This window comes from Carlito syrichta, unplaced genomic scaffold, assembly GCF_000164805.1.
Source record: "Carlito syrichta isolate Samal-C Ts95f unplaced genomic scaffold, Tarsius_syrichta-2.0.1 Scaffold311133, whole genome shotgun sequence".
In the NCBI taxonomy this organism is placed as follows: Eukaryota; Metazoa; Chordata; class Mammalia; order Primates; family Tarsiidae; genus Carlito; species Carlito syrichta.
The window spans coordinates 1,131-23,612 of NW_007255229.1; the positions used below are offsets into that span (position 1 = coordinate 1,131).

General features: G+C 38.0%; 1 protein-coding gene across 1 annotated transcript in view; it reads right to left on the bottom strand.

Moving 5' to 3' along the window:
- Positions 1 to 2,467: 2,467 nt before the first annotated feature.
- The window catches only part of LOC103271039 (putative bifunctional UDP-N-acetylglucosamine transferase and deubiquitinase ALG13), a 33,315-nt gene continuing 13,300 nt past the window's right edge, over positions 2,468 to 22,482 (bottom strand). Inside the window, exons 9-22 of the mRNA XM_021717800.1 lie at positions 21,280 to 21,285; positions 19,709 to 19,779; positions 16,961 to 17,069; positions 15,832 to 15,896; positions 15,414 to 15,514; positions 14,166 to 14,296; positions 12,150 to 12,393; positions 11,585 to 11,698; positions 11,249 to 11,411; positions 10,721 to 10,841; positions 8,129 to 8,161; positions 7,969 to 8,024; positions 3,968 to 4,039; positions 2,468 to 2,683 (exon numbers count right to left, since the gene is read on the bottom strand). Of these exons, the coding sequence (XP_021573475.1) occupies positions 2,468 to 2,683; positions 3,968 to 4,039; positions 7,969 to 8,024; positions 8,129 to 8,161; positions 10,721 to 10,841; positions 11,249 to 11,411; positions 11,585 to 11,698; positions 12,150 to 12,393; positions 14,166 to 14,296; positions 15,414 to 15,514; positions 15,832 to 15,896; positions 16,961 to 17,069; positions 19,709 to 19,779; positions 21,280 to 21,285 (1,502 nt within the window). The remainder of the gene's footprint in view (positions 2,684 to 3,967; positions 4,040 to 7,968; positions 8,025 to 8,128; positions 8,162 to 10,720; positions 10,842 to 11,248; positions 11,412 to 11,584; positions 11,699 to 12,149; positions 12,394 to 14,165; positions 14,297 to 15,413; positions 15,515 to 15,831; positions 15,897 to 16,960; positions 17,070 to 19,708; positions 19,780 to 21,279; positions 21,286 to 22,482) is intronic.

A 22,482-nucleotide genomic window follows, 5' to 3' on the forward strand; every position in this document is an offset into this window, starting at 1 on the left:
TGATTGTTCTGGGTCAGTGTCCTCAGGAATGCAGGGTAGGGGGCTGTTTCAGTAAGTACTTTTAGAGTTTTCTTTTATTTCAGTAAAGTTTTCTAAATTATAGATTTTAGTATTTGTTCTGTTCTCTTACTTTGGTTTTCTTCTTCAGGGTGTCTTAATATGTCACTTCTAAATATTTATTATCTTTTGTTTGTTTGTTTTCAATTTTAGAGTCTCCCTTTCTTACGTTCTTATTTTATTTTTCAAAAGAAAATGAAAAGCCTACAGCACCCTTATTTCTCGTAAGGCATTACCTATTGTATATACAAGTTGCGTATCCCTAATCCGAAAATCTGAAATCCAGAATGCTCCAAATTCCAAAACTTTTTGAGTGCCTACATAATGCTCAAAGAAAATGCTCACTGGAGATTCTGGATTTCAGATGTTCAGATTAGGGATGGTCAACAGATAAGCATAATGCAAATATTCCAAAATTTTAAAAAATCTGAACACTTCTGGTCCCAAGAATTTTGGAAAAAAAAAAAAACAACAACAAAACATTCAACCTATATTTGCTCAAGCTCAATATAGTTTAGTCTCCATTATTATCATTATTATTTTTTTTTTAAGTTGAGATCTTACTCTGTCACTCAGGCTGCACTAGAGTAGCACAATCAAGGCTCACCATAGCCTCAATCTGGGCTCAAGTGATCCTTTCCCCTCAGCCTTCCAAGTAGCTGGGACTACATGCACGCAACACTATGCTTTGCTAATTTTTTTTATTTTTTAGAGAAACAAGGTCTTACTAGGTTGCCCAGGCCTGTCTTGAACTCCTGGGCTCAAGCAATCCTCCCACCTCTGTTTCCCAAAGGGCTGGAATTACAGGTGTGAGTCACCACGCCTGGCTTAGTCTCCATCATTGAAATGACCTTCTTCTGTTTCTGATTCTGTCACCTCATGAGTTTTTCTAATTCTGATTTGTTATTCTTTAATGTTTTGTGTTATTTTACTCATGTGTTCAGTTCCAGCTTGTAGTTTGTTTAGTTCTGTTAAGTAGGTACATTTCTAACATGCTTTCATTGTCTATAGGGATATTACTCTGCTTTTTTTCTCTTAAGATACTTTGTGTAACGTTTGATCTTAATGCTTTCCTTTTGTTCTTTTACCTGACCTGTTGTTTACCTATCCTAATCAATTCTGATTCCACTCCTAGCAGTTTTTCCCCAGTGAGGAATACTATCCTAAAAGGGAGCCCTGGCAGGTCAGTTTTGAAGAGTTCTTAGGGGCTAAACTCTTCTAAGTCCTTCAGTTCTACCATGCACTCTCACCTAGAATTAGATCAAATCCCTTCCTAGTTTTAGCTGTGGCTTTCAAACTGCCCCACTTTTTAGTGAATTCTTATCATCTCTTTTGGGGTGTTTCTGTTTTATGGCTCATACAACAACCCTCAATGCTTCCTCATAGACCCTGACAGCATGTAGGTCTTGTGACTGGTGGTTTGTCCCTAACTGCTTAAATTTGGAGGTTCACAGGGATGCCTTGTCACTTGGTTTTGTTGTAGATGTTGTCCATGAGTTTTGATTTTGCTATTTCTATTTTTATTTGGGGACTCAGATTGAAAGTCTAATGCTGTTGTTGCCATCGCCTTCTAAGAATTCTGCTGAGAATTTTATATTAACTCACTGAAATCCACAGCCACTTCATGAGTTGTTATTATCAGTATTCCCCAAGCCACAGATAAGAAAAGTTCAATAATTTGTACAAAATTATATAGCTAGCAAGCTGTAAAGCCAGGATTCTAACCTAGGTCACTTAAAATCTAGAGCCTACATCCTTTATTATGACATTCATAGAACAATGTCTCATTATATAGGAATGCATTTTACAGCAAACTGTTCAGGAATTTATTCTATAAAGTGAGAAACGTTTCTACCTTAATTCTTATATAATAAAACTTAATTGAAAGTTTGTGAAACTAGTTCAAGTTTTCTAAATATCCACTGGGTAGCAAAATGATAGGTACAAAGTCTTATAAGAGCCAAATTTTTAATAATAAAAAAAGTAAAACCCTAATTCTCAAATATCATGGATTCCTCAATGACACAAGTATTTTTTTTTTTTTTGAGTTGGAGTCTCACTCAGTTGCCCAGACTGGAGTGCAGTGGCTGCTCCCGGCCACCACAGCCTCGACCTGCTGGGCTCCGGCAATCCTTCCACCTCAGCCATCCGAGTAGCTGGAATTACAAGCATGCGCTACCACACCCAGCTGATTTTTAGATTTATTGTAGAGATGAGGTCTCACTGCCCAGGCGGGTCTTGAACCCACCGGCTCAGGCAATCCACTCACCTCAGCCTCCCAAAGGCGCGGGATTACAGGCTGAGCCACCGAGCCCGGCGCCACAAGTATTTTATTAAGTTGGTTAAACACATTTAATTCTGGAAATTAAAGAAATGGTATCTAAGCATTAGAAGAGTTGTATGTGTATGTTCATGAATAGAAAAAGAGGTTTCCAAAATAAGCAACCACGAATAACCTACCTGGTCTGCCTGGTGTAGGTGGAGATACAAATAGAGGCTGCATAGTATTCTGTGAGGATACTGAAGTGGTACTACTAGCTTGATTAGCTGCTGCACAGTTAGATAAGACTGGAGCTGGAACATTACTGGCACAGGAAGCTGCAACTGCTGCAGAATTTCCCATCACCTGTTAAGTGTGGAAGAAAGTTCAGAACTCTAAGGTTTCTTAAATAGTATTCATTTGTCATTGGATCCTAAATTCCAGAAAAATAATATTTTATTTCGATAACTAAAACACAGATGTCAACGTTTATATAAACCCTAGGAAGTTTATATCTTTTAGAAGATCCTAGATTCCTTAGAAAGCCTTAATTTTAAAATTTAATATTTTTTGGAAAGGTAATACACATTAATATGATTCAAAAATCAAGTATCAAATTATATACAATTTAAATTTTTCCTCTAATCCCTGTCCTCCATTTGCCTTGTTGTCCTCTTCCAAAACAGGCGACCTCTGGGCTTCTTCCATATTATGCCAGAGATTTGCAATATATATTCATTTATATATATGTATTTTTTTCACATGTATATATATGTATCTTTCCCCACACAAGCACATACCTTTTTTAAAAAATTAGAAAAGATGCTTTGCATATTTTGTAATTTCATGAGACTGAAATCTTTTTTCTGCTTAGGTCATGATTCCTCAAGAGAACAGACTACTTTCCCACAGCACCCAGTACATGGCTATGCAGAGAGAGATATTCAGTAAATGGTACAGACTCTTCTTGAACATACCATCCTCACTGGCAATCTCCATTTCCTTACCTCCCACTGCAGTGTGACTGCTACCCTCTCTGGTCCTTTGAAATTGCATTATGGTTTCTATGGTCATGAATTCTAGTATGCTTTTGTTAATCTTTATATTACTCCTTAAAGCATTCTCTTTCTGGGTCTTCCATAATATTCTACTTTCATTCTTTCCCTCCTTCCTTCGCTGTTCTTTCTTCTACCCTTTTTCTAGAATGTGGTGATTTACAGATTTTATTCTAGATGCTCTTCTCAATCTCTTATTTTTTCCAGGACAATCTTATTCACTCCTATGGTTTCAGCTACCTTTTTAATGCTGACTCCCCATTCTACAGAAGAGCCTTAAATCTAAGTTCTGGTAAATCAGACAGACTTGACAGTTAATTTACGTTAGCTCATTTATTATGTACAGGAGGTTCACAATAGACTATGAGTAGTCTAAAGCTGGCACATATTACAGTGTCTAGAACACAGTAGATACTCAGTAATTTGTTGAATGAATTTACTAATTACTGTGCCAGGTACCAGTACAATAATACTTAAATTTAAAGGAACAAAAGCAGCTGCTCTGAAGTATGGCAAAGGTAAAAGAAAAGAGAAAATTAATTTTCTTCTGTTCAGACCATTGTAACTGACTACTTGAAAACACTATGACGATTACCTTCTGAGGGTAGTTGTATGAGGTAACTGTGTTCTGAGGAGACATAGAACATGGTTTTCTGTCCTGAAGAGACTTTAATGAATACAGAAATACAGTTAAAGTTAAATAAAGGGAAATCAAGAAAACAAACATCAATAAAAGATCTGCTTTGCTTCAACAATCTTCTAAAACTAAATGAAGTGATTTGTCCTGAAATAATTTTTAAAAATTGGCCATAGAACAGTGTCTAGAACACAGTAGATACTCAGTAATTTGCTGAATGAATTTCCTAGTCACTGTGCCAGGTACCACAAGGCACAATAATACTTAAAGGAACAAAAGCAGCTGCTCTGAAGTATGTGAAGGTAAAAGAAAAGAGAAAATTAATTTTCTTCTGTTCAGACCATCGTAACTGATTATTTGATAACACTTTGAAGACTACCTTCACTGCTATGGTTTCAGCTACCTTTTTTTGCTGACTCCCCATTCTACAGAAGAGCTTTAAATGAGACAGACTTGACAGGCAATTTACATTAACTCAGTGACTATGAAGACAATGCTCCAAAAGGTATCACTCTAGTGCCTAATTTAGGTAACTGTTCTGTTACCTATCTACAAAAATCCTCACCACATCCTATTCTAGTTCCAATGCAGATAGTAAAAGGTAACTGAGAACTGAAATTTAAACACTTTTTCAATGGCCTTTCTTGCTTTAAAATTCCAAACACAGTAGGATCAACAATAGTTTTGCTTAAAAAAAAAAAGAACATTCTATCTGGAGATGTAGCTTGGGACAACTGTTAGCTGGTTGTTAAGCTGTATTCTATTGAAGCAGGATATAACAGATGTAGTAAGATCCAAACACCATTTCCCTCTGGCTCAAGATCTTGTCTTTGTCAAAGTAAAAAGGATTTTGAAAGCCTCAGACTCATGCATGATAGATGGTTATGGTAGCAAAAACTCCAGCAGCCGAGATTGGTAATACTGGTAAGAACACAGAAAGAACAAGGAAAGTAATCATCAGAAAACAACAAGAGGAACCGTCCTGTGAAAAGATGAGTCACACCTTAACATGAACCTAAGATTGCATATTACCAGTGTTTGTGTGGCCAAAGTACCTGACAAAAAGCAAACATTTGCCCTGACTCAAAAGGCCATGTAAATGCTAAACAATTCTAGGAAAGGATGTAGTTGAGTACAGGGCATGGAAATAAGTAGGAATAAATGTTCATAGTTTCTTAGAAGGCTCTGTGCCTGGAAATCTTTATTCAAGTCTTGCATTGACCCTTTCTACCTCAGAATGCTGTGAAAAAATTACTTAGCAATTTGTTATGGATTTAGTGACTAGTGAGTGGGGGTAGAGCATATCATGAAGAGATTGAAAGTTATTGGGAGTATATGATTCAATTCAGAACAAAAAGGACAGGTCACAGGTAAAATTAAAGGGGCAGAAAAAAATAAAGTTCCTATTCTTGTCACCCCTAATGTAAGATTTTTACTTGCCTTTTCACTTGAAAGCCTATTTCTGGCGGTGATATACAGAGAGTGTCAAAAAATTGTGCACATTTTAAGAAAGAAAAAAACTGTATTAAAATTGTAATACTCAACATATGCTGATAACAAAAGATGAATACAAGTCACATTTGACTTTTGCAATTCCAAGAAGTGCTTAAAGTGGTTAACATCAGTGTCCAGACACTTCTGATTACAGCAAACTAAAAGAAATACATAGAACAGTATCTCTTAAAATGTGCATACATTTTTTTGGCACTCCAGATATAAAGGACATAACATGAGAATAGCAAGGGTGGGGAGAAAAACTGTTTCTCCAGAAGGGGCAAAGTAAGGAAAGGAGAAAGAAAGGGAAGAGAATTATATATCAGAGTTCTCCTCCTCCCAAGATGTTCTGCCTAAACAGTACGAACAAAAATTTAGTATATGAAGCTGCCAAGATTAATATCAAGTACAGTTAGAAAATACAGAGTAATTATTCAAGTTCACAAATATTCCAGTTTTCCTTCTAAGTACATAATAGGATTTCACTGCCTGGTCCCATCTAAACTATCTGTTTGGCTAATGAAATATGAGGAGAAATGTTAAGTCAGTATTCAATTTCTACATCTTTTGCCCTGCTGAAATGATTGTGAAAGCATGTGTCCATCAGCCTGGATTCCTGAGTTACTATGATCAACAGAGGCCCACTATCAACCTGCACTGGACATGCAACATTAACAAGAACAACTTTTCCTGTGTTAAGTCACTGAAATTTTGAGGGGTTGTCACTGCAGCATAACCTCACTTGACTAAAACAGGGGGTTTTTTTTGTTTGTTTGTTTGTTTTTAACAAAAACCAGTGAAAATTCTGCCTTGCAGCAAGAATCAAATCTCTGAGTGCATTAAGATGCCTCAAAGCAAGAGATCAACTAAGGATATAATACCCAGTAAACCCTTGCATTTGGGAAAGATGGTTCATAGAAGTGTCCAAAAGGCATGGCTCTTCCATCAATGCGTGATAAGCTCAAGGAACTTGCAATAAAGTAAAGAGAAACATAGAGATTTTTAAAAAAACAAAGAATTATTGCAAATCTTAGTAATATTATCTATAAAAAATTGTCAGTATGGCTACTGGCACATGTAACTAACAGAAATCAAAAAGAGAAACAAAATAAATTAATGTCACAAACCATGAGCCAGAACTCAAAACATTCAGTTGAGATAAAAATGACCCTTGGGACCCTAATCTTTTGTGTGTAAATAGCAGGCTGAGAAAGCTGCTCAGTTGCCAAGGAAAGATTATTCTCCTCCAATGCTTCTTTCCTCTTTCTAAGTTGGAGTCTCACTCCATTGCCCAGGCTAGAGTGCAGTGGCACACTCATGGCCACCGCAGTGTCAACCTGCTGGGCTCAGGCAATCCTTCCACCTCAGCCCTCCAAGTAGCCAAAACTACAGGTGTGTGCTACCATGCCCGGCTCATTTTTTTAAAAAATTTATTGTAGAGATGAGGACTCACCAAGTTTCCCAGGCTGTCCTCAAACCTGTGGGCTCAGGTAATCCTCTCAACCTCGGTTTCCCAAAGTGCTGGGGTTACAGGCTTGAGCCACCACACCCGGCCTCCAATGCCTATTTCAAATATTGCCAAGGAAGGGCAGGCCTTCCTCGTCACCAAGAGCCCCAGAAAACAATGAACCAAATAATTCCTCCAGAGAACAGTCCCCATGCATAGGTTTGGGGCCCTTACAATGTCTGTCTATGAAGATCTCAGAATTGCTACAGGCCAGTAACTGTATTTTTCCCCATTCCTCCCTTTCTGAGTAAAAATTTTTATTGCAATCTTTCAGTCCCTCCTCCTCCATTTTAAACTGCAGCAGGTGGGGAGTTAAAAAAAAACTTGAAATATTTTGACTGTAGGAGGAGAGAGCAAATTGAATGTTATAGTCCATAGTGCAGTTAAAATGTTTCTAACTTTTTGCCTTCTAGGCACAGAGAAGTTAAACTCTTCAGTGAGACCTGCTCTATCCAAAGAATTGAAAAGAAAGTGACATGTGTCATCTCTGGTGGAAGCTTTAAGAGCTAGTGCACCATTTACCATCTTTTATTTCCTGCCTTGGCAATCATGGATAAAGCTTCCATCAGCCTGAGTCCCTAAGTGAGCCCTCCTACAGACCTTCACCGGACATATAGTGCAACAAAGAAGCAAACTTTTGTTATATTCAGTGAGATTTATGGTCCATTCTGACTGATACAAAAATCATAATAAAATTCTGTAAAAGAATGTTACTGCCAGTCTTAGAATCTCCTCTTATACCAACATACGCTAAGACTATCTCTAAATAGATTAATTTCAGAAAAGGGGTATGATGTTAGATTAGTTAATTTCTGTGTGTCAATTTCTTCATCTACAAAATGGAAATGATACCAATTGCCTTATAGGGTTGTTCTGATTTAAATACATTTATATGCAAAGCTTTAAGAGGTGTCCCAGTATACAGTAGGAGCTGTGTCTGCTATTATTAAATACCTACCAAGTTTGCTGTAGATGCAGTTGTGCTATAAACACTTGAAGTTTCATAGTCTGGCTCTAGAGGATATAGGCAAAGTAAAGTTTAAAAAAAAGGCATTATTTTATAGTTCAAAATTTCATAAACAATGATGAATGTCAGATTATATCAAGATATTACTGACCTGAAGGATAAAGATATTCCTCATGATATACTCCTAGAAAAAAAGACAAGGCAAAAGAAGTTCATTTACATAGGTCTTTTTAACTCAACAGAGTCATTTGGCCAGCGCTTGCTTTTTCCTCAAGTTTTATGGATATATGTTCTAAACTAAAATGCAAACATCCCAGAACGTGATTTGAACTTTCATACTATTCAACAGATATTGAAGCCAGAGATCAGCTGTAAACAGTACAAATTTCTCCTCTGAAAATTTCCTTAGCTTTTACAATTTAGGCAGATGTGAAAACCCAGCTGTGTCCAATTTTTTTCAGTGAAGTGGTACAGTGTGGTGATTAAGCAAGCACATAGGCTCTGGAGAATGAACTGCCTAGATCTGATTCTTGACTAACTACATGACTTTAGGTACGTTATTTTCATCTTTGTGCCTCGATTTCTTCACTGTAAAGCAGAATAACAGTACCTAGCTCATATGAGTTTTGAGAAGGGTTAATAGAAGTGAAAAGAACTTTCAGCATGGCGCTTAATGTAGGTAAACACTCAATCGTGACTATAAAGTAATATGAGTATAACCCACTGCGTCCCTGGGTGGACATTAAAAGAATATGTCATGCCTAATGTGTTTTCAGCCTGTTTAATGTAAGTAATACACGTAAAATCAGTTTGTCCTCAAAGAATGGCTCTGTAGAATGAAGTACTTTAAGACTGTTGTACCATTAAAATGCAGAGAAAATCAATATTCAATTGGACAATTTTCCAAATAAAACCCCATAGATGCAAACTGGATTTGATTTTTAAACACACTACTTATCAAAAAAACAGGCGTGCAACTCCTCAAGACAGTAGGATTTAAGATGGGAACAAAGATTTGATTACTTCAAATATATCACACTATAGGCAAGTGGTACACCTGAAGCTACCTACCGGGATAAAGGAAAAGACAAAAAAGGTCTTCTGAATAAAAGAGCAGCCAGTAAGCATCCTTAAACACAAGCATGCATACACATGTACAAAGTTTTCACAAATATTCTTCTATCAGGTTTTGTTGTCCTCATTAAATTCCTATTTTCTTCTACATAAGTTGCAAAAAGAATACCACAAGAAAATACGGAACTTAAGTTATTGAGAAAGCCTCATACCTCAAGCCACCCAATCATCCAAAATTGTTTCTGTAGGAATACAGTATCATTTAACAGTAAAATGGCAAAAATAAACACTCCTCATGGTGGGAGGCAATATAAAACTGTTAAGGATATATATGTGTGTTTGTATGTATGTATGTGTGTGTGTGTGTGTGTATAGGCTTTAGAGTCAAACAAACCGAGTTCAAAATTCATCTCTGCCAATCACAAAGGATCACATATTATATGATTCCACTTTTATGAAGGGACCAGAATAGGCAAGTCTATACAAACAGAAAAAGATTGGTGGTTTTTAAGGACTGGGGGAGGGAAGGTTGAAGGAAATAGGGAGTAGCTGTTAAGGGGCACAAGGTTTCATTTTAGAGTGACAAAATGTTCTAATATTAATTGTGGTGAGGGCATGTAACTTTGAATATAATAAAAATTTTGAATATAATAAAAACTTTGAATATAATAAAAACTCGTATGCTTTAAATGGGTGAGTTATATGGTATGTAAATTATATCTCTAAAAAACTGTTAACAAAAAAACTATATCTCTGCCATTTACCAAGGGTATGATTTTGGCCATGTCATTTACTCTTTGAACCTCAACATCCCTGTATATAAAATAGGGATACCACATTCCTCAGCAGGATACTGCAAGGACTATATTATATTATAAATATAATCACTTAGTAGAATAGATAGCACATAGGATCCAATAAACAGTAATAAAAGGCCAGGCGTGGTGGCTCATGCCTATAATCCCAGCACTTTGGGAGGTCAAGGTGAGAGAATTCTCTGAGCCCGTGGGTTTGAAACCAGTCTGGGCAACTTGGCAAGACCTCATCTCTACAATAAATCAAAAAATTAGCTGGGCATGGTGGTGCGTGCCTGTAGTTCCAGCTACTTGGAAGTCTGAGGCGGAAGGATTGCCTAAGCCCAGCAAGTTGAGGCTGCGGTGGCCGGGAGCATGCCACTGCCCTCAAGCCTGGGTGACAGAGTGAGACTCCAACTCAAAATGAATAAACAAATACATAAATAGTAATATTTAAGGATCAAGTAGAATTCTTTGGGTGAAGGAATTATTTTATAGCAATCTTATAATAGCTAGTCACATGAAAGTCTGAAGTAGATATAAAAATGGTAAAGACAACTATGAACAGCGCCATACTAATAAGCAATAGATGTGTTCCATACTAATATCTCAACAAACCAAAACTTAGTAAAGACCTATGTAGAGAACTGAAAATAAGTTATAACAATGCAGTGGCCTACTCAAATAGAAATCTATCTTCTCAGAAATACCAAGACATCTTATAAGCTGTGAGACAAGAATTTATAGCTCTTTCAAAACTAAGATACTGGAACAGAGTGAGATCTCAAAACCAAACCTTTGGTCTACTTCACAGTCCTAATATTCTAATGCCACAAGACTCATATTTTTAAAATAATTAACTGTAACTAACTCACCATTGTCACTCTGGCCACTGCCCTCCTCTGAATTCATAGTCTGTTTGCCTGAGTTATGTCCCTGTCTTGCAGTGCAGTACACCGAAGTAGCAGGAACCATTGTAGAGGGACCTCCATGATTCTGTACCAAAGAGACACACATACACATGCAGTTCTTCCTATGTAGTCAGAAAAAAAAGCTAGCAAGATGTTTTGAAAGTCAGTTTAAAAAAAAAAAGAAAAAGAAAAAAAATCTAGCCTAACAATGTGAACTACTTTTGTAAGAGAACTCTGCAATTAAATGTTTTAAGTGTGCTTCGCAATTTTTAAACGTGTGAATAATCAAGATCACAGAAAACATTAGCCCATACTATATAAGCAAGATTACTTCTCTACTTCTATCCTTCTCCAAGTACAGCTGAAAAAAATTCTCTTCTCTCATTTTCCAGAAAGGGTTTTGTTTGGATGTTCATGCAAAATCTAAAATTTATCCACACTGCCTTTAGTTTAAAAAAGTAAATTTTTTGAGTAAAGCCCTGACGCACTCACAGATAAAGATGGATAAGCAGTCTCATCCCCTTCTTTAACTTCATAAAAAGAAATAGTCTCTTCCAAGCCCCTGGGCGTCTGTCCATTCTCTGGGCCAAACCCATATTGGCACTCCTTATTCATACAATGCATCTGGCGATGACTATGACTACGTCTAAAGGAACTTAAGTAGTTAGAATAAAAAAGAAAAGTTACACAATATCCAGTATCTTGTGTTTCTAATTTCTAAATAACAGTTCAAACAATTCAAAGTTGACACTTTAAAAAAAAAAAAGTTAGTGCTTAGCAATGAAACCAGACTCACCCAGTTTGTGTGACTTTCAACACAGTACTTACCGAGCTCTATAAGAGAAGTTATCATAGCTCTGGCAGCACCTTTTACCTGGCCCAGGGTGAAAAGCAGCTTTAGGGCCTGCCATGTTGTGCCTGCTTATAAAACGAGATGAATCTCTAAGAATAAAAGGAAAGGAAAAGGGAACTCTTTACTCACTAAAACCCGAGTAGTCGGGTTCCTGTAGTTAACAGAATTAACACATCTTTCTACAAACATTCAACAAGGAAAGGTTTTACTCTCCCCAACATTGGCATTAGGCCCATCCATTATTAATGGATACAGTGCCATATATCACATGGACACTCATCTTGATGGCATTCTAACGTCTAGCATCTCTTCAACTGCCTTTATATTTCCCTACTCTGAGAATATAAATCTGCCAATAAATTCATGCGACAAGAACTTAAATATAAATTAGTTCCTTCCTCTATGTTCTCTTTTGGCAGAAATTAGAAAAGAAATCTAAACTATTAAGATATTTCTCAGTTTTACTGTAATTCTACCCAGGAATTATTTCCAAGATCTAAACAGAGATGTACATTATCTTAAAAGTCAGTTAAGTCTTACCTGGGCATCCCATATCCCCGACTTTGTCTCTGAGATGAATGTTGAGGAAAAAAATGTTCATTAGACACATTGCCTGCTGTCTGTGAGTAGTGTATTGAAGAATCATGCCCATAATGCATACTGTGCTGAAGCCTGGGTGGGAGAAGAGGATCTCCCCTACTGTAAGCCAGAGTCATATAAGCCTCTTTCCCTCGAGCTTTCTTGAACATCCTCTTCCGTTGTTTCATGTCCACCTCTGCCATAGCTTTGAGGCAAACAAAGAAGTAGCAAATAAGCTTCATAACCAAAACAAAAGGTCCAGTGTCGCCCCCCCCCCCCATCATCACATTGCTTTAAACTCTCAGATGCTTTTCTTAGGAACAAATCAAATAAAGAGCGAGAATTTTTGTATTTTTCAAGAATGTACTAGATCTTTCATCTGGAAGGGCAAATCAAGCAGGTAATTTCTGTATCAATGAATATCTCAGAACTATCTTTAGTATAAGCATTTTAGTACAGGTCATCAAAACACTGAGTCACTCAGTCACCTATGTTACTATTCTCTAAGAAATTATGCCTATTAGTATCTCTGGCTGCTTCTATGAGGTGTTTTTTTCTAGTTAAGAAATAATTTTCTCTTAAATTTTAGATTCTAAAATCTATACCAGCATAGATATCCAGTTTTTAAAAATTAATTAATTTTTATAGGCCGGGCTCAGTGGCTCAGCCTGTAATCCCAGTTCTTTGGGAGGCTGAGGCAAGTGGATTCCCTGAGCCCATGGGTCCGAGACCAACCCAGGCAACTTGGCAAGACCTTGTCTCTACAATAAGTCCAAAATTAGCTGGGCTTGACAGCGCGGGCCTGTCCTTCCAGCTACTTGGAAGACTCAGGCGGAAAGATTGCCGGAGCCCAGCAGGTCGACATGGTGGTGGCCGTGAGCAATCCACTGCACTCCAGCCTGGGTGACGGAGTGAGACTCCAATTAAAAAAAAAAATCTATTAGGTACATAATAGTTGTACATATTTAAGGGATACATGTGATATCATGACATAAGCACACAATGTGTAATGATCAAATCAGAGTAATTGAGATATCCATCATCTCAAATATTTACCATTTCTTTGTGTTGGGAACATTCCAAATCCACTCTAGTTATTTTGAAATATGCAATAAGTTATTGTTAACTATAGTCGCTCTGTTATGATACTGAACACTAAATCTTATTCCTACTATACAGCTGTTATTTTTGTACCAATTAACCAACTTCTCTTTATCTTCCACGACACTTCTGAGTCTCTGGTAATTATCATTCTACTCTCTACTGCCATGATATCAATACTTTTAGCTCCCACATATGAGTGCTTCAGTTTACACAGTTTCCTGGAGCAGTGGTTTTCAACAACTTTGCCCCTCCCTCCCTCAGATTTGGCAATGTCTGGAAACGTTTTTCTGGTTGTCCCAACTTGGCAGAGTGCTACTGGCATCTAGTGGCTAGGAGTCAGGGATGCTAAGCATCCTACAATGCACAGGATAGCCCCCCACTCCTCACAAAGAAGTATTACTCAACCCATTATCAGTAGTGCTGAAGTTGAGAAAACCTACCCTAAAACAAGACATATGATATACCTTATTTATGTACTTTTAATTTTAATTTTTATTTTTGAGTTGGAGTTTCACTGTCGTCCAGGCTGAAGTGCAGTGGCACACTCACAGCCAATGCAACCTCAATCTGCTGGGCTGAGGCGATCCTTCCACCTCAGCCTTCCAAGTAGCTGGAACTACAGATAAGCACCATCATGCCAGGCTAATTTTTTTGATTTATTGTAGAGACGAGGTCTTGCCAAGTTGCCCAGGCTGGTCTCGAAGCCCTGGGCTAAGGCAATCCTTTCACCTCTGCCTCCCAACATACTGGGATTAAAGGCATGAGCCAACACGCTGGGCCATAATAAACCTTTTTTTAGAAAGTATGATCTAGGTAAGTTAAAAGGGCCGTAAGAAGGGAAAATAAAAGAATAAAAACCTTTAGCATACAAACCTATTTCTGGGACATAGCCCCCAGGCATTTTATGGTAACCTCTTCCTCCTTTCCGACTGGGCATAACATTCCAGGCAGGAACAGGTGTCACTTGGGTAACTGGTTTTAAGTTAGCCAGTGGAACAACATGCCTTAAAGTTAAAGGTATCACCATGAAGCCATTGCAACACAGACTTAACTCTCATTAAATACACAAAGCCTACCTCTTCTACTTCATTTTCAAGTATTCTATTTACGCCTGGTGATGTTTTTCCCCCATTTGTTGTTATTGTTTTTAGGTTAGAAAATCTAACAGTAGCTCATATAATTTTACAACTGTTTGTAGTACTCATCATATTCCAGAATAAAGATTGTGGCAGACTGTATTATTAGTTCACAAATATTTGCTACCCCTCCTTGAGGCAAATATTTCTCTACCTCATTGACATCAGGCTTGGCTATGTAAATCACTTTGGCCAATAAAATGTGAGATGTTTTAAGATCCAGCAAGTGTTTTGTCATGTTCTCATTTTTCTCCCTGCCTGTAAGCATGAAAGAATGTGCTAAAATAGAGCCTCTGCTGTCCTGGGTCCCCTCTGCTGACCCACTATGGACATACTAAATGAGGGAGAAATAAATTTTATTGTATTAAGCTTCTGAGATTTGTTATGGTTGTTTGTTAAAGCAGCATAACCTCATTTAATAGTTTTCAAAGTAGACCAACAGCATTAGCATCACCTGGAAAATTGTCAGAAATTCACATTCTTGGGCCTCACCCCAGACTTACTGAATCAGAAACTTAGGAGATTGGGCTCATTAATCTGTGTTTTCACAAGCCCTCCAGGTAATTCTGATGCATGGTAAAATTTGAAAAGGACTAGACTGGCTTATCTTGATACCAGCAGAGGCTCAGTTAACAAACCACCTTTCCAATTACCATGAACAGTTTTGTATCAGAATTCTGTTATACCTAATTTTTCTAATAAGTTATCTAGTGTCTAGGATTTAGAAATGTGTGCGTGTGTGTGTGTATATATATATATATATACACAAACACACAGACACGTTTTTATATATATGTTTATACATATATATGTGCGATACCTATATTGAGACTTCAGCATATGTTTTTATAATTTGAGAAAAGCCATTCTGGGCCAATACCAGATATAACTCTGGTACTCTTACTAACATCCTGATAATGATCACTTTAATACTACAAAAGGACACCAGGAGTCAGACTTTAATAATTCAATAAATTATTCTTACTTTTCTGCCAATTCTTCAATGAAGACTGTTACTGAATTGTTCTCATTTCCAACTTCCTGAATATGAGCATTGTAATATCCTTCACCTGATTCCAAGCGAACCTAAAAGAGGAGACTACATCTAGTTTCAAGTCTAATGAAAGATATGGCTTCTACCAGACAAAAATATCACTCTTCCCCAGATGGAGTTCAGTGTCCACTTTTTAAAGTAATTGATATCAACACTGCCAGTCTGAGTCAAACGAGGCAGCACATACTGAAAGAGTCTTACATCTAATGACAAAAGTTTCTAATTCAAAAAGAATAGACATTTAAATAGTTTCTAGCACTTTGTATATAAGTCTTGGTCAACTCATATTAATGACTAAAAGCACAATCTTGAAAAAACAAATTACTGATTCTTTAAAGAAGGAACTAACCTGACACTTGTCTCCCAAGTAGTAGTGTCTCCCAGCATACTCCATGTAATCAGATTTTTGAAGTTCTATTAAAAGAAAATGAAGATTCAAGCTCAACTGAGCTGATTCCTTTCCTATTTTACATCATTTAATTTCCTAATTTGCTTTTAGTGTCTTTGACAATGCTACCACTATACGTTAAAATAAGGGGAGGTGTCCTAAAGGGCCATTCTATCACTCTTCATGGGTTATTTCTGTGGTTCAACTTAAAGAGACCTGCAAAAATAATGTCGTGCTTTAAGAAAGAAATAGGTGGAAATTAGGAGTTCCTAGTCTTAAAGTTGGTCAAACACTGGTAAAGTTTGAAGGCAATAATATACAGCTTCTTCAAAGCAGTTTTTAAAAAAAAACAATTTACTATGTTACATGAGATCTTAATCTCATTCTAGATTGTTAACTATACATAGGTTCACCAAGGTACAAAGATTTGAATGAGAAATATTAATGACTTATCTTGAAGGCAGAACTTTACGGCCTAGTTTGTTCATTTTAGTTATCTTATAAGGAGAAATAAACAATTACCTATTTCAAGGGTTGGTAAACTTTTTCTGTAAAGAGGCAAACAGTAACTATTTCAGTTATGAGCCATACAGACTGTCAGAACAACTTAAACTCTGGTGTACAACTTTATTTATGAACACTGAAATTTGAATTTTATAAAATTTTCATGTGTCATAATATACTATTAGCTCATGGACCACACAAAAAAAGGTGGCAAGTCACATATGGTCCAAAGGCCTAACTAATTCACTTACCAGTAAGGGTGGTTTTAACACTTTATATTTAAGATGAGTTTGTTCCAGTCACTAAAAGTTTCTGGTACTCTTAAGGCCACCTAAAGATTATCTCTATACAATCTTTGCAAAGTTGAAGTCCCAGATAAATATCAGACTCTAAAAGATCCCTCCCACTTTTAAACCTATTTGTTTCTTCTTTTGGACTTAAATCATATATGGCGTAAGATAAAAAGTACCAGGCTGCTTTTTAATAACAGTATACTGAAAACAAGCATCTCTTATAAGAAACAACTTGCAAAATTATTCTCCTGGATCTGTCAGGATTCAAAAGTATCCTGTTGATATTTCATTACCTTTTCTGCTGTCCAACCAAACATCAAATTCTATATTACGATAGATTTCTGGATCCAGGGCTTTGAGCACCTTATAGGGGAAGAGCATCTTTGATGGATTTTCTGGAGACTAAAACAAAAATAATCACGCTACAAACTCACCATCCTTAGCTTAAGTCTTCCTTCTATGAGGAAGGAAGAATTAAGGTTCTTTTCTTCTATCTTTTATAAAATTATATACATATGTCTTCCTTTTCATCATTAAAACAAGAAAAAACAGCACAAAAATGTTTACTGTGTATTTTAAAAATCGAGAAGTCAAAAAAATAAAATGCAATTCTAAAAGATTTTAGATGACAGAAGGGAAATAATGTCTAGAGCAGACAACAACTCAGGACACATGTCATATAAACCAATACAACTAACAGACCAGGATTAAAAATTCAAAGCTATTCAGTGAATGTCATCTTGATACACACATAGAGGTGCAAATGTTTCTGTACCCTAAAATCACCTCAAAATATCTGAATAGCTTATTTAATTTTGGTCAAATTCTGTTAAAATTTCCAAAGGAACCACAGTTTTTCATCTGCTTTCCTATAATTTCACCATATTCAATGCCATTCCAAAATTACGAGCACTTTGGGCATACATATGAGCGGGATCCCCCCCCCCCAAAAAAACCCCCGTAATTATTTTTTGGAGGGCAGGTCCCTTGTAGTACAGTACAGGATTCCACCGCTAGGTAAGTGTTCTAGAAACCCATTGGCATCAATGTTCCAGCTAGTATTATTGTGAGAGGCTGTGTTTGGCTTCACTGAATTACTTTTTGGAGATTCAACATGTTTGCCCGTTTCATGATGGTTGATTTACGAGCACACCTGCCCATATTGCACTGACTGTTCAGCAGTTTTTAACCAAAAATGGCATGATCTCCACATCCTACCTTCCCTATTTGCCTGATCTTACCCCAAGTAACTCTTTTGTTTCTCCAGATGAAAAAAGTACTCAAGGGAAATGTTTTGCCAAAACCACAAAACACTATCAAAACTGATGAGCTCAAAAACTGTTTAGACTACAATGAGATACCTCCTAACTCAGGTAAGGATGGCAATCATTAATAAGTCAAAGGGCAGGTGCAAAGAAAAGGGAACATTTCTACACTGTTCGTTGGAGCGCAAGCTATTTCAACCTCTACAGAAAGCAGTAGGGCGATTCCTAAAAGAACTAAAAATTGATTTTCCATACGATCCAAAAATCCCTCTCCTGGGAATATACCTGGAAGAACATAAATCATTCTACAAAAAAGACAGCTGCACACACGTTTGCTGCCTCACTATTCACAATAGCAAAAACATGGAACCAACCCTACTATCCATTGAAAGTGGACTGGATAATGAAAATGTGGTACATATACATGATGGAATATTACACAGCCATAAAGAAGAACAAAATCATGGATGTCCCAGCAAACTGGATGGAATTGGAGACCATAATACTAAGTGAACTATCACAGAATCAAAGAACTGAATATCACATGTTCTCACTCATAAGTGTGCCCTGAACGTTAGTCACATTAGCACAAGGGAAGGATCAGTAGTCGCTAGGCACTGCTAGGGGAGGGAGGGAAGGAGGGAAAAGAATGGAGGGCACGTGACAACACAAAGGTACCTAGTCTACTGCCAGGGGTGGTGAGGGTCAATTAGAAGCCTAAGTTCCACCTGCATACAGCCTACTTATGTAGTCATTCCTTACTTGTATCCCACATCTCTATAATAAAATAAATTTTTTTAAAAAACTGTTTTGAGCAGTGGAAAAAAGCATCTTGACAGTTGTATTGCATCAAACTGACAGTACTTTGAAAGTGACTGAAGTTTAAACATGTAAGAATTAATACACAATTTTTAATAAATAAATTCCAGGTTTTTTGGGCCTCCTCTTGTAGACACTGCTGTAATAGTGCTTGCCCTATTTAGCTAGCCTCAAACTACGTGATTTTATGCCTACTTGATTTTATGCCTGTACAGATGATAAAACTGCTTTGTATCTCCAACTTTAATAGGCCGTGATTATCACCTAGTTTGTTTGAATAGAATAGGAATAGGCATTAAATTCTTTAATAGAAAGCAGTAACCTTAGCATCAGAAGATTGATTACAAACTAAATACAGATTTTTGTGATATTACTTTAACTTTAAAAAAACAGCTTCTGTGATTTCTCAAGTGTTCAGAGTATGTTTTGAAACATCTATGGCCGGGTACAGTGGCTCATGCCTGGGATCCCATCACTTGGGGAGGCTGAGACAGGAGGATTGCTTGAGACCAGGAGTTTGAGACCAACCTGAGCAACATGGCAAGGCCTCGTCGCTACAAAAATAACAAAAATAAAAATAAAATACAAATTAGCCAGGCATGGTGGTGCACATCTGTAGTCCCAGCTACTTGGGAGGCTGACACAGGACTGCCTGAGCCCAGGAAGTCGAGGCTGCAGTGAGCTATGATCATGATACTGCATTCCAGCCTGGGTGACAGAGCGAGAAATTCACTCAAAAAAAGGAAAGAAACATTTAACAGTCCATAAGAATATGAATTCAGAGAAAATTAAACATACATTTTACATTTTTAAGTAGGTAAGACTTCCACAAAGGAAAACATGACCAAGTCTCCCCACACCCATGTAACTAGAATGGACCATCTAACCTTAACTAGTTCAAGTTATGATGTGGCAAGCCAAGAGTATGAAAACTCTTTGCCTTAGAAAATATCAAACCTTTGCTTCTTCTGTTTCTTGATTGGAGCCCTCTGGCATATTTTCAGCATTGCAGCAGGCACCCCACTCTTCTGTCCTAATTGAAGAGTTTCAGAGCAAAGAGCTTTATACAGATGCAGTAGTTATTTGTCTTAAGTCTAACGACTATACCACCACCTAGTGGTAAAGTAGCTCAGTTCTAAAAATGAGGCAGATTCTTTTTCATCCCAATGTTTGCATTTATTCTTCATTTCCTTATTAAGTATGTGCTACAATATACTTAGCAAATTACCTCCCACATTTCATGGCTCCTGTGAGGACATACTCTTAAGATGGTCCTTATGATCCCCACTTTATCTGATTTGCTGGTCTCTCTCCCCTGCTGTCTATAAGGAAGCAGGCAGGCATGTTTACCAATCCAATGTGATAGGGAGCTGAGAGTTACCTCTGGCTAACAGCCAGCAACAAACTGAAGCTCTCATTCCTACAGCTGGAAGGAACTGAATGCTGCCAAGAACCATGAGTGGAAAAGTAGATCTTCCCCCAGTGAAAACTCCGGATAAGAACATCTGGCCAACACTCTCATTAGTCTTGTGAGACCCTCAACAGAAAATGCAGCTAAGCCATGGCCCGATTCCTATTCCTATCAAAAATTGTGAAACAAGTGTGTTGTTTTAACCTGCCAAGGTTGTGGCAATATTGTTATGTAGCAGCCAGGTTCGTGGCTCAGCCTATAATCCCAGCACTTTGGGAGGCTGAGACGAGTGGAATGCCTGAGCCCGTGGGTTTGAGACTAGCCAGGGCAACTTGGTGAGATCTCGTCTCTACAATAAATCAAAAATTAGCCAGGCATGGTAGCATGTATCTGTAGTTCCAGCTAATTGGAAGGCTGAGGCAGAAGGATCGCCGGCACCCAGCAGGTCGACGCTGGGGTGGCCATGAGTATACCACTACACTCCAACCTGGGCAACAGAGTGAGACTCCAACTCAAAAAAAAAAAAAAAATTGTTATGTAGCAATAGATAACTAATAGACTTTGCCTTCCTACTATTACAGTATCCGCAAGCCTAATATCCTTAAGACAAGTAATCAGTGAAGCATTAAGCAACTTTTACCCTTATATACAAATTCTGACAACTGATTTCATAAACTCATCCTAGAAAAAGTGCTACATACTTCAATGATGAATATCACTATGGTCACCTTTGAAGTACTCCTGTTGGGAAGTTATGCACAGATACCAGTGCCTAGTCGACCCATCAAAGCAATTTTGTAACTCCTTTTCTGGGATGGCCATCAAAGCTGTTGCCACATGATGCCCTGAATGTCATCAAAATGTCTTCCTTTCAGCCGGGCTTGGTGGCTCAGCCTGTAATCCCGTGCCTTGGGAGGCTGAGGTGAGTGGATAGCCTGAGCCCGCGGGTTCAAGACCCACCTGGGCAACTTGGCCAGACCTCATGTCTACAAGAAATCAAAAAATTTGCCGGGCATGGTAGCGCACGCCTGTAGTTCCAGCTACTTGGAAGGCTGAGCGGAAGGATTGCCAGAGCCCAGGAGGTCGATGCTGCGGTGGCCGGGAGCGGCCACTGTACTCCAGTCTGGGCGACAGAGTGAGACTCCAACTCAAAAAAAAAAAAAAAAAGTCTTCCTTTCAACGTTTCCTTTATCTTTGGGTAAAGAAAAAAGCCAGTGGGGGCCAGATCAGCAAAGTAGGGAGGGTGTTCCAATAGTTATCTGTTTACTGGCTAAAAACTCCCTCACAGACAGTGCTGTGTGAGATGGTGCAGCATTGTTGTGATTCAAGAGCTGCTTCAGGACCACTTTTGCATACACCTTTCTCATGCCAAGATTTTCAGTTAAGATTTTTCAGTTTCTTTAACAATGTTTTTTTGGTTCTCTATGCTTCTCACAGTCAGCTGATGATTTTGATGCACAATTAACACATTTTTGTAATGTTTTCATCAGTTCTGCTCATAACTGGCCGTCCTGACCTCTCTTCATCAGTGACACTTTCTGTCCCCTCAGAAAAACATTTATTATTATTATTATTATTATTTTGAGTTGGAGTCTCACTCTGTCACCCAGACTGGAGTGCAGTGGCCACTTCCGGCCACCGCAGCCTCGACCTGCTGGGCTCCAGCGATCCTTCTGCCTCAGCCTTCCAAGTAGCCGGAATTACAGGCATGCGCTACCATGCCCAGCTGATTTTTTGATTCATTGTAGAGATGAGGTCTCGCTGCCCAGGCGGGTCTCGAACCCGCGGGCTCAGGCAATCCACTCACCTTAGCCTCTCAAAGGTGCGGGATTACAGGCTGAACATTTAATTCATTTATACACTGCTGTTTTCTTCATGGCATTATCCCCATAAACTTGAACTCACGTTCCTGATTTCACTTCCACTCTTGTCAAGTTTAACAAGAAATTTAATGTTTGTTCATGCCTCTAAATCCAATTCTAACTTTCTTGTGACAACAGCTCCGTTAGCCATTGCAGGAAAAGAGTCCCAAAACTGCTGTGACAGGTAGATTAAGCACTAGCATCAGTGCATACCTTCTCAAGGGGAGTACTTTGAAGGTGACTGTCGTGATATTCAGCAATGAGGTGTGTAGCACGTTTTCTAGGATGAGTTTGCGAACTTAATTGTCAGACCTCTTATGCGTCACCCCCTGAGGTCCCAAATAAGTTTTGTTTTGTTTTGTTTTTGTTTTTGTTTTTGTTTTTTTTGAGTTGGAGTTTCTTTGTCACCCAGACTGGAGTGCAGTGGCCGCTCCCGGCCACCGCAGCCTCGACCTGCT